Below are 12,136 nucleotides of genomic sequence, written 5' to 3' on the forward strand. Positions count from 1 at the left end.
AAAACCCTCAGTAAGGGCTGTTATTAAAAAATGCTAGTGTTGTTCTTTCAATTAAATATTCTCATAAAAATGAAAAAAAATATATAAAACCACTGTTTAACTGTGCATTAATTTAGACCTGAGTTGTATATTTTCTTAATTTTATTTATAATAATTAAATTTTTGTTTTGGTTTAATCTAGTTTTTAACATAACTTTTTGCAGTTTCTATCGGAATTTGTATTTATTCTCATGTCAGGTGTTTCTTTCCCAGGAAGCCATTTGTAACTTACATTTTAAGAGGTGCTAGATAAATAAAGTTATTATTATTAATGCAGATTTTTATCTTTTTCTCTCTTGTTTGCCTCCCTCCCTTGTTCTCTTTCCAGCTGTGGGAAACATCAATTTAACTCAGACTCTGCAGAAGATCCTAAGAAATTACACGTCTCCTTTTCTACAAATGGAAAACAGGAAAAAAAAACAAATAAAATTGACTCTAAAGCTCCTAAAGAGAGAGAGAGAAAAATAGAGTGAGACCCCTGAATAGAAACAATGTAGACAGGCATCCATTTGAGTTAGGATGTACAAATATGTTCGAGGCAATCTCTGCAAGAAGATGGAAAGAAACAAGCCTCCTGGAGCTCAGACCGAGCTGGTCGTTTTTTGCTCAAGCCGCATAAATAGGGCCGGACCTCCCCCCGCCCCACCTCCCTCCACCCTCACACACACCCTTCATAGCTCAGCTCTTGTCACCATCTCTTCAGACACACCCCCACCCACCCTAAGGAGCTGGAGCTCCGCTGAAGGAAGCGAAAGCAGGCAGGAAGTAGCCTTTGCATCACTCTGAGTCTGCACTGACTGATTTTTGCAGGATGTATTTGAATTGAAAGTCCAGCATTGTGTGTATGAGAGAAGCCCTGATTATCAGCTACATCCTCCTGGTATAAAGGAAAGAGCACCAGTCAGATCTGAAGGGAAAGCATGCATCTGGATTAAAACTAACCCATGCACCACCAGTTATATTTCCCATCTTGAAACAATCCTGCCCTCCTTTTATTATTCTTCCCCCAAAATTTGCTGATGTGTGTGTAAATATGTACAGTAAAATACACACAGAGTATGCGTGTGCTTTTATTTTGAAAGACAAAAGCATAGAGAATACTCAGTTCATTGTTTTTGCTGTAGACAAGAGGCAGATGTCTGTAGATAAATATAAAGACCCTGCACTGTTCTTTCAGGGTTTCTGTTTGGTTTTTTTTATGTCTTTTCAGGAGCTCTTCCTCGCTTTATCCATCAACAGCAGAATGTGTCTTTTTACGTCATCTTTGCATTGTTTTGTAATAATCTCTGTGATAAACTTGCAGGTGATTATGACATTGGGAGCGTTACTCAGACAGTTCTGGACAAGTATTATTTGAGCATAATTAAGATAGTTTTCTGTGCCATTTCTCATTGGTGTAAATGGACTCGTATGTGTTTGCTGTAGTTTATAGACATATCACTCGTTGTTTTTGGAAATGTGCCCCATGATTGTACCTGGGAATGTTTGAGACCAGTGTGATGCCCTTTTTTTCCACAGGGAGTCTCTCACTTCACTTCACTTGAATGTGAAACGAAGAGACGAATGTGGTCGGCTGAACTCCTGACAGGATCTGGACATTTTTAAATGTGCGTTTTGGATGAAGCGCTGAAGGTTCGAGGTGTTTAAGCCTTTGTAAATGATTAACTATGCTGTACAGTGCTTGCTGTTTGAGCTTGTGAAGACCAATGGCATGGCAGTTCTATATTGAACCTTAAGTTATATCTCTGGTTGGTTAATTGAGACCATAACGGGGAAAACGAGCATGTCACTGGAAGTCTTTAACCCTGCTCCATTTGTCTTAGGGATTGTGTCCCGCCGCTGCTCAGCAGAGGGGACTTCACAAAGTAAAGTCGTGTTTCTGTTGCACTTGTGCAGCTATTTAAGGTGGAAGTCTTGGTGCCTGCTTCCTAACAGCAAGGTCTTTGTAAAGTTCTGACTCGTTACTCTACCTTGTGTAGAGGCCATCGTCTTAAAGCTCTGACTTTGTTATTTTACTAGTTTTTCTGTTCCTCTTTTACATTCATAGTTCATGTATGCATTAGATGTGTATTGGTAAACCCATCTTCACAATGTTGAACTAATATTGCTTCGAACATTTAGTTTTTAAGCATCTTTTTTAATGTATGTCTTTGTGTCAGCATTACAGGGTTCCTACTACTTATCAATTTCTAAATCCCAGAATCTCCCAGACACAAATTCCTAGATTAGTTCAGCAGTTTTTATACCATTCTGGACATTTGAGTTCAAAACACTGACTTAAAGTGCTGAAAAGGTCTGTTCCCCCTTACAGTTTTCTTGTTTTAGCTTTTTATTTGTCACGCTAAAGCATTTTAGATCATCAAACATATTTTAAGATTAGAGACAGATAACCAGAGTAAATATCAATTGCTGTTTTCAAATAATGAATCGTTTATTAAGAGAAAAGGCAGTTGAACTCAACCTGGTTCTATTTGAAAAAGTAATTACCCCCTGAACCAAGCAGGTGGTTGTGCCACCCTTGATAGTTGGTACTGTTTTACATGGCTGTGGTTGAGTTGAATTTCCATATAGGGCCAGGTTGGTTTGGATAGCTTTTCCCCTTCATAAAATCATCATTTAAAAACTTTTTGTATTTACTTCGATTGTATTTGTCAATATTCATTTTTTAAAAATCTGAAAGATGAGGAAAAAAAACCCTGAGAACAGATTAAATGGGGAATTTATTTATTATTTATTTATTCAAATCTGACCCAGTTTAAGAACCTTAAGTCTAGTTTAAATCCTGACCAAAGAGGGTTGAGAGGCTCAAACAGCAGTGAAATGTCTCTTTTTGATTTCTAAATAAATGTTATAATCTATGGCTTCAGTCAGTAACTCAAAAGACCAAAACCTTCAGTGTTTTGGACGAAAGCTTAAGTTGTGATTTGGTAAATCCAGGATAAAATAAAAATTCAAAGCCACCATAGAAGAGCATTTACTTTTCAGAAAGTAAATTTTTCATTAACTGAAAAAGGACTATAACTGGAAACTTTTCCATACTGATTTATTTTTCCTATATGTAACCAGACAAGGAAAATAATACATATTCCATACTTTTACAAACGTTTTAAAGACCATGTAGGAACCCTGGCATTATTATGTACAGCAACCATTCAACTGGTAATTAAGTGCTTTATAGTATTATTTTTTCTTTGCTCTAGAGTTCTGCTCCTCTCGTTTTTTCTGAGGCGAGCATCATTTTTAGAGGCGCTGAGTAAAGTTTTAACATGATAGAACTGTGTTAGAAGAAGATATTCGTTCTGGTGTACCTGGAATTTGCCCTGCACAGCCCCAGAGCACAGTCTGAGCGACCGGATGGGACCATGCAGGCTGCAGGTCTCCGTCAGACCTGTCTGTGGATTCAGCCTGCAAACACAGCTGGACTGACCAATCCAAACAGGACAGTGTCCATCCTTCCAGATGAGCTGTGGACTCCATCTCTGGCCGGAAACTTTGAATATATTTGCGTACTCGAGCAGACCAACGACTTCGGTGTGCTCCTGTCCGGCCAGACTCGTCTGCCCTCGACTCCAGGAACACCGCAGTTCTTTTTTTTAAATTATGATTATTTTTACCTGTGTGCTGTACAGATAATTGATGCAAAAATCAACCCACTTATTTTTTTCTCTTCATCATTGACTATTGTAATTAATTTACTATAAAATAAAACTTTCATTCAAACACAAACCCAAGTAAGTGGATTTAGAATCAATCAAACATGATTAATTCTCAATAATAGTTGCATTTTGGGTGATTTCAATACAAAGTAAACCCTGTTGGATGCTGTATGTTGAGATGTTATCAAAGCAGCTTAAAAGGGCACACAATACTGAATATGATTTTAATCCTCACAAACATCTGAAGGAAGTAAAAAAGATGTCCCTTATCATTTCATGTAGTTGGCACTGGTTTGCACCAGAAAGTCAGAAGAAACAGGCCAATATTTCAGGCAAGTAGGAAACACTTTCTCCACAAGGCTGATGCTGGACAGTTTTTGTTACTCAAGTGCTCCTCCAGAGAGAGATCTTCCCACCTATCTTGACATTTCTCACTGTGTCCTGCCCACGCCACTTAAGATTGAGATTTCTTCCACATTCCTTACAAACGTTCACAGGACTGCTGCCTCAGTGCTTGAAGCTTTTCGTGATGCACGCTGCTCGTTTCCATGGCAGCGTACTCATCCAGGGAGAGTCGAATGCAATTCTTCAGATGGTCGACACCAAACCCAGTGGAGGCAGAAACGGGAATCACGTGTCTGAATGCTATGAAGTTATTGGGGATCATATCATCAGGCAGCAAGTTCGTGAACTCTGTGGATGGTAGAGAATAATAGAATGGGTAAATCTAAAGGTTTGACCATGCACCATTTTGTTCACATACTATTTTTAATATACAGGCAAAACTCACAATTTCACAACCAGATCGCAAAAATCATAAGACTAATAGGAGTCCTTACATATACAGGTCCTTCTCAAAATATTAGCATATTGTGATAAAGTTCATTATTTTCCATAATGTCATGATGAAAATTTAACATTCATATATTTTAGATTCATTGCACACTAACTGAAATATTTCAGGTCTTTTATTGTCTTAATACGGATGATTTTGGCATACAGCTCATGAAAACCCAAAATTCCTATCTCACAAAATTAGCATATCATTAAAAGGGTCTCTAAACGAGCTATGAACGTAATCATCTGAATCAACGAGTTAACTCTAAACACCTGCAAAAGATTCCTGAGGCCTTTAAAACTCCCAGCCTGGTTCATCACTCAAAACCCCAATCATGGGTAAGACTGCCGACCTGACTGCTGTCCAGAAGGCCACTATTGACACCCTCAAGCAAGAGGGTAAGACACAGAAAGACATTTCTGAACGAATAGGCTGTTCCCAGAGTGCTGTATCAAGGCACCTCAGTGGGAAGTCTGTGGGAAGGAAAAAGTGTGGCAGAAAACGCTGCACAACGAGAAGAGGTGACCGGACCCTGAGGAAGATTGTGGAGAAGAGCCGATTCCAGACCTTGGGGGACCTGCGGAAGCAGTGGACTGAATCTGGAGTAGAAACATCCAGAGCCACCGTGCACAGGCGTGTGCAGGAAATGGGCTACAGGTGCCGCATTCCCCAAGTCAAGCCACTTTTGAACCAGAAACAGCGGCAGAAGCGCCTGACCTGGGCTACAGAGAAGCAGCACTGGACTGTTGCTCAGTGGTCCAAAGTACTTTTTTCGGATGAAAGCAAATTCTGCATGTCATTCGGAAATCAAGGTGCCAGAGTCTGGAGGAAGACTGGGGAGAAGGAAATGCCAAAATGCCAGAAGTCCAGTGTCAAGTACCCACAGTCAGTGATGGTCTGGGGTGCCGTGTCAGCTGCTGGTGTTGGTCCACTGTGTTTTATCAAGGGCAGGGTCAATGCAGCTAGCTATCAGGAGATTTTGGAGCACTTCATGCTTCCATCTGCTGAAAAGCTTTATGGAGATGAAGATTTCATTTTTCAGCACGACCTGGCACCTGCTCACAGTGCCAAAACCACTGGTAAATGGTTTACTGACCATGGTATCACTGTGCTCAATTGGCCTGCCAACTCTCCTGACCTGAACCCCATAGAGAATCTGTGGGATATTGTGAAGAGAACGTTGAGAGACTCAAGACCCAACACTCTGGATGAGCTAAAGGCCGCTATCGAAGCATCCTGGGCCTCCATAAGACCTCAGCAGTGCCACAGGCTGATTGCCTCCATGCCACGCCGCATTGAAGCAGTCATTTCTGCAAAAGGATTCCCGACCAAGTACTGAGTGCATAACTGTACATGATTATTTGAAGGTTGACGTTTTTTGTATTAAAAACACTTTTCTTTTATTGGTCGGATGAAATATGCTAATTTTGTGAGATAGGAATTTTGGGTTTTCATGAGCTGTATGCCAAAATCATCCGTATTAAGACAATAAAAGACCTGAAATATTTCAGTTAGTGTGCAATGAATCTAAAATATATGAATGTTAAATTTTCATCATGACATTATGGAAAATAATGAACTTTATCACAATATGCTAATATTTTGAGAAGGACCTGTATTTTAGCCCCCCAAAAAAATCTAATACTGGGTATAAAAAAAGCCTTATCAGTTTGTTTTTAGGAGGTCGCCATATTTAAATACTTAGATGTAAGTAGCGGTGGGCTTAAGGTGCTTTCAGTGACTTACAAGCTGCATCTTTGCCACCAGATGTCACTACATCCTTAAACCTGCTCCAGCAAATACATTCAGTCAGATCACATTGACTGTTCAGAAAGTAAAGGATAACTGTGTAAGCTTTTTAGATCAACATTTAAACTAAACATCTAACAAACAGTGGTCAATAATAAAATGCATTCAATTACCCTCTGGGTTTTGCAGTTGTACTTTCAGTTCTTCCAGTTTGTCCTCAGCATCAGGCAGGTCCATTTTATTTACCGCCAGTAATGCAGGCTTTGAAACAAGCTCCTCCTTGTACAACTCCAGCTCCTTCAGTGAAAGGCGATGGAGGAGACAGTGAAGAAGGTACAATGAAGTTTCCCATTACGTCAGTATATAACAAGTTATACTACAAGTTGCAGGCAAGTGTTACAGAGTTTTCACATCACGGTTTCAGATTTTTTTCAGATTCAAATTTCTAGTTTTCAGCCTTATTTTAAAATCTGTTTTTGAAAGTATATATATTAAACTTCACTGTGAATTTATGGCAAGTATTTCTACAGAGGTCAGACTTATGGAACCTGCAAAAGCAAGATAGATGGACTAAAGGGTGGGTGAAAGTGATGGATGGACAGACAGACAGGTGAATGGACAGGTACATGGATGTGAAGGATACAGCATTTAGAGAATGGGATAGGGAATAGAGTTGGGATTAATTTTTTTCGATATTCATCCAGACCTGGGAAAAACCTACACTGCAGACTCTTCTATCAGCCATGATGAAAGAACATATCATGGTAGCAGTAAAAGGGGGATTTTTATTAAAAAAAACATCCCTAAACACCTTGCAGCATCAGACTCACCTTGGTGAGAAGCTGCACAGCTTCAAAAGCAGATCTGAACGGTGTTTTACTGGCCAGCTGGAAACCACTAATATCCACCTGCAGGAACATAGACCGTCACAAACTAAACCCAGGCTGTCTTCAGCTAGTTACACTGACAGATATATATATAGATATCTATATATATATAGATATCTATGTAGGATGTTATTTTTGCTTCTACAAACCACAAACAGCAGCTGCTGGGTCCTTTCTACGTGCTTCAGGAACTTGTGGCCCATGCCTTTGTTAATGTGAGCACCTTCAATTAGTCCCGGCAGATCGGCAAGTGAGATCTGCCAAAATAAAAGCAGTTAATGAGGGAAACAAAAACAAACATTAGGCGCTGGTAAGCACTCACATACTTGCTTGTAATCTGGATACATTAGCTTGCCGATCTCCGGCCTCAAAGTTGTGACTGAAAGACAAACAATAAAGAACTTTAAAAACAAAAGGAAAAGATACAAGATTTAATGAGCTTGGAATTGTTATATTCTTACAAGCATAGCTGGCAATCTGAGGTGTGGCACTAGACAAGGCTGTGAGGAGAGATGATTTCCCTGCATTTGGAAACCTGATGGCAATTTAATAAAGGACAATCAGCACCTATCCAGCATTAAAGTCTCAGCTGATATACAGTCAACTGCAAAACAATTCAAGACTTTCGCTTATTTTCTTTTGTCGTGCTACAACGACAAACCACTCATAGTTGTGAAGGGGAAGTTGTGCTGGTAAAAGGGGAACCACCTCCCCAACATCAAGTCATTTACAGTCTCTAACAGATGGATAAGAGAAGGACTGCACTGCCTTTAGCTCCATACATCTTCAGCATGCCCACAATATTATGCTATGGCCTAAAGACTCCGCACTTTCCAGATTTTTCATTGTAAATACATTCGAATTTGTTCCTGTAATGTAACAAGACGTTCAAGGGGTGTGAATCCTTTTGTAGCTCATGTGAGTTTCCACTCTCACCCTACAAGGCCCAGGTCAGCAATGAGTTTGAGGTCCAGTCTTATGTGTTTGGCCTGGCCTTTCTTGGGCTGGAGGGCTGTGAAAGGGGCGCCTCCAGATCCTCCTTTGGCCACCAGCACACGATCGCCCTCAGCATTCAGTTCCCCTTGTAAAAGAATTTATCAGAAAAACATTGTTTTGCCAGGGAAAAATACTTCACATGAAACTAAATCATTTATAGGCTGTATTTCTCACATACCGAGTATGCTACCATCGTCTGCGGTGACAGTGATACCAACAGGTGCCGAGATTTCCTCATCCTTCCCTCTTTCTCCTTTCAGAGCTCGGACACTGATATAAAAAAAATGTAAAAAAATCAAATACTTCTGACAAACAGAACCATTCGGTGATGTCTAATAGGTGCAATGCGTGTTTGGAAATGAGCACCAAGATTTAAAGTTAAGGTTGTGTTTGAAGACATCGACCTGCTGTTTCCTCCTGGTCCACCGAGAAACCGTTTCAACGGGTATTTGTCCTTGACCTTCTTTAAAGTCATGTTCTTTGTCGCCACCACCCAAACATCTCCCCCGATTCCTCCATGTCCTCCAAGGCGCGGTAGAGCCATCCCACCGGTGCCTCCACGTACATACAGACGGAGGTTGTCCATAAAGTTTCCATACTGTATGAAAACATTAAAAACATAAGGGGAATTTTCCATATATGCCAAGTGACATGAGGGTTGTCCAAACTTTTTGACACATGGGCCAATGTAATCAACTCAATAGTACCTGCGGGCCAAAAATTGTAATTATAAAAAATTAATACCACAAAAAACTGAACTGACTTTTTTTTAACCTGCTCAACACTAAACTAATGATGTAATATTTGACATTTGGCTGCACGATCACGCAGTTGTTATCGCTGTGGCCTTGCAGCAAGAATGTCCTGGGTTTGACTCCCGGCTGGGGGTCTTTCTGCATGGAGCTTGCATGTTCTCCCCGTGCATGTGTGGGTTCTCACCGGGTACTCTAGCTTCCTCCCACAGTCCAAAAACATGACTGTGAGGTTAATTGGTTTCTCTAAAATGCCCTTAGGTGTGCATGCATGGCTGTTTGTCCTGCATGTCTCTGTGTTGCCCTGCGACCTGTCCAGGGTATACCCCCCCCCACTATGGAATAAGTGGTATAGAAGATGAATGAATGAATGTAATATTTTAAATTTTTTTAAATTAAGTATTCAGACTTTTTTGTAGTAAAGGGATGTGTAAATCATCGTAGATCCAAAACTTAAAAACAGTTTTACACTCCTTATTAAAAGAAAGGCATTCAGTTCACAAATGTGGCATTAAATGAAAATGTTTTTAAGTTCAGTTAATTCTCAGCAATCCGAAAAGGATTTTTGAGACACATTTGTTGTATTTAGCCAAGTTTAGTAAATAACTTAAAAGCAGATTTGGGTGCTTTTGAGTAAAATTCACTGGATAGATGTAGCCCAATTTACTTTAAAATTAAGTTCAAAATGTGGGGTTACTGAAAGACATATACTGTGCGTTGAATCTAATGTGTTACCTTATATGAAGATTTTGATTGGTTAGTAATAATATTTCCCTGATTCAAAATAAAATGTCTCCATCTCCATCAACCACCTGTGCAAATTTGTATCACTCTTAAATTTCAGTCACATTTCGGATGCTGAACGAAATTATGTTTAGCATTTTATTTACATTTTACAGTCCAAATATTGTTCAAGAAAATAAAAATAGCTAAAAAGTTAGCTGCCAGAAGACCTGAATAATCCTAAATCATTAAATACATATCGTTACTGGAGTGACTTTTTCCCTTCATAACAAATAAAACCAATTTTTCTCATACGTATCAGAAACGGTAATGTTTGAAGTTAACACTGCAATGACATCCTTTATGTCTGACTGTTAGCCTGATTGCTAGTGTTAAATTAAAACCGCACTAATAACTCACTTCGTTTAACACACAGGTTGACCAACTTATTTACCTTGCGGAAACATATTCTACTGATGTGGACCATTTTCAGAGACGTTTATGTCCGCTTTTCCTGCTTATCGCCACTGCTAGCTGTTAGCAAACATGTGTTTTCAGCTTATGTGAAAACAACCGGAAGTGATGAATCCAAGCTGATTGGGTGATGAGAGGGAGAGGCGGGGCTTTGTGGAATACAAGGTTTCCATTCGCTGCTTGGACAGACGCGCCTCTGTAATAGATATACAATCATTTTTGATTATTCAGACGAACCATTGGCGACGTACTTTCACCAACCTTCGTGCGTTTATTGTTTTATCTGGCTGAGACCGCATCTCTGAAATCACGATTCATTTTTCTGGAACCATATAAGCCTGTTATAAAACCATTACAGGACAGCTATGCGGGGCTAATGGAATATTTTATCTGTGCTAACTGAATTATGTTGACTACTATTATGCCAATATACGGTGAAGTATGACTTTATAAAGCAAACCAGTATTTTATGAAATTGCAAGATAATTTGGGTATAGCTGGTTAAAGTAAAAGGACTAATGTCTGAAAAAAAAACAACTTTTTCGATGCTTAAAAGCGGAGGAAAAAAGAAAGATGTAGCAGATCTATGATGGATTCATGTAACCTAAACAGAGAACGTCAGACGTATCTAAGGTGATCAGTAGTATTCTTAGATAAAATAGGCCAGTAAAGAATTTTTAAATATTGAATTGTAATGCGTAAATCACTTATTTTGGTTAATAAGTAAATACACTCACAATACTGAAACATTGTTATGATTTCTTCAACTAAAGTGAAGCTATTTACAGGGAAATGTGTAAGTATACATTTTTGTGTGTAAAACTTATGGTGCTGCAAAAATTTGAAAATGATTAAAGCTATGAGACATAAACATGTTATACATATTTAGATGATATGGTGATCCATATGGGTTTATTTACAGCTATGCACTTGATTGTTTTTTTAACAATGTACAGTGCCTTGCTAATGTATTTGTTGCCCTTGACCTTTTTTTCCCCATTTTGTCACATCAATCACAAACCTTGGTGTATTTTATTGGAATTTCATAGACCAAGTAAAAGTAGCTCGCAATTGCGAAGTTGAAGGAAAATTATATATGATGTCCAACACTGTTTACAAATAGAAATCTGAAAAGTGCGGTATAACAACTTCCCTCCGGGTCAATACTTTGTACAATCCCTGTTCACTGCAGGTGTCAGTCTTTTGTTGTATGTCTAGCTCCTCTGAACATCTAGAGACATTTTTCATTGCAAACCAACTAAAGCTCAGTCAGATTGAATGTAAAGCGTTTGTCAACAGGAATTTTCAAGTCTTGCCACAGATTCTTGCATACACAAGTTTTGATCTAAATCATTTAATTGTAGCCCTGGCTGTATGTTTAGAACCATCCTGCTGGAAGGTGAACTTCTGCCTTGGTCTCAACTCTTTTGCATCCTGCAATAGGTTATTTTGCATGCTGTACCTGTACTTAACACCATCATGTCCCCATTAGGTCTTACCTTCTCCCCTGTCTCTACTGAAGAAAAGTACCCTCACAGCATGATTCTGCCACCATCACCGCTGTGGTGAAGGAAATGTGGCCATACCCTGGCATCATAAGATTCCTATAGATTCGTCATAAACGTCTTGTTGTTTTTTAAACCTGCAGAGTGGATTTAATGTTATCTGGCTGGTAGTATCCCCACTGCTTATAGGCTACTGTAGACTTTGTTTACTTATTGCATCTGAGGGCATGTTGGTTTTACTGGATTGTATTTGGGAGTAATAAAGTAAAAATAGGTGAATAGAAATGAACGCCACACTTTTCAGATTAATATTTGCAATAAAAAAACAAATCCAAATTCACAACTAAGTTCTTTGTGTTTGGATATCACAAAATCCCCACGCAAACTTTGTGGTTGATGGTTGTAACGTGACAAAATGTTCAAGGGGCCTGAATACTTTTGCAAGGCATTGTAAACCTTGTCGGTGCAGCAGTGTCGGCGGCGCTGTGAAGATGCTGAGATGCTCTGATCTCGCTCC

At 39.3% G+C, this 12,136-nt stretch overlaps 2 protein-coding genes across 3 annotated transcripts in view; one reads left to right on the forward strand and one right to left on the reverse strand.

The window, feature by feature from the left end:
• Positions 1-3,765, forward strand: part of adam22 (ADAM metallopeptidase domain 22) — a 96,115-nt gene extending 92,350 nt beyond the window's left edge. For both annotated transcript variants that reach the window (XM_047360401.1, XM_047360402.1), the window contains exon 31: positions 368-3,765. In XM_047360401.1, the coding sequence (XP_047216357.1) occupies positions 368-388 (21 nt within the window). In that variant the 3' untranslated portion in view covers positions 389-3,765. The remainder of the gene's footprint in view (positions 1-367) is intronic.
• Positions 3,066-10,225, reverse strand: gtpbp10 (GTP-binding protein 10 (putative)). The gene is made up of 10 exons (XM_047360403.1): positions 10,095-10,225; positions 8,570-8,763; positions 8,344-8,435; positions 8,106-8,250; positions 7,631-7,704; positions 7,496-7,548; positions 7,319-7,426; positions 7,113-7,190; positions 6,456-6,579; positions 3,066-4,388 (listed from the first exon to the last, which is right to left on the reverse strand). Exons 1-10 carry the CDS (start codon positions 10,125-10,127, stop codon positions 4,177-4,179), a joined length of 1,113 nt encoding a protein of 370 aa, XP_047216359.1. The 5' UTR covers positions 10,128-10,225; the 3' UTR covers positions 3,066-4,176.
• Between the last annotated feature and the right edge of the window lie 1,911 nt (positions 10,226-12,136).

The sequence above is a fragment of the Girardinichthys multiradiatus genome, chromosome 3 (genome assembly GCF_021462225.1).
Source record: "Girardinichthys multiradiatus isolate DD_20200921_A chromosome 3, DD_fGirMul_XY1, whole genome shotgun sequence".
NCBI classification, from domain to species: domain Eukaryota; kingdom Metazoa; phylum Chordata; class Actinopteri; order Cyprinodontiformes; family Goodeidae; genus Girardinichthys; species Girardinichthys multiradiatus.

What these genes read in the sequence shown, in the direction of transcription:
- gtpbp10 (XM_047360403.1), bottom strand. Translation starts at nt 10,127, where the DNA reads ATGGTCCACATCAGTAGAATATGTTTCCGCAAG. An exon ending in TCAGATTGCCAGCTATGCTT is followed by an intron (nt 7,549 to 7,630) that starts GTAAGAATATAA and finishes TTTGTCTTTCAG; the next exon opens with TCACAACTTTGAGGCCGGAG. An exon ending in CCCAGCAGCTGCTGTTTGTG is followed by an intron (nt 7,191 to 7,318) that starts GTTTGTAGAAGC and finishes ATGTTCCTGCAG; the next exon opens with GTGGATATTAGTGGTTTCCA.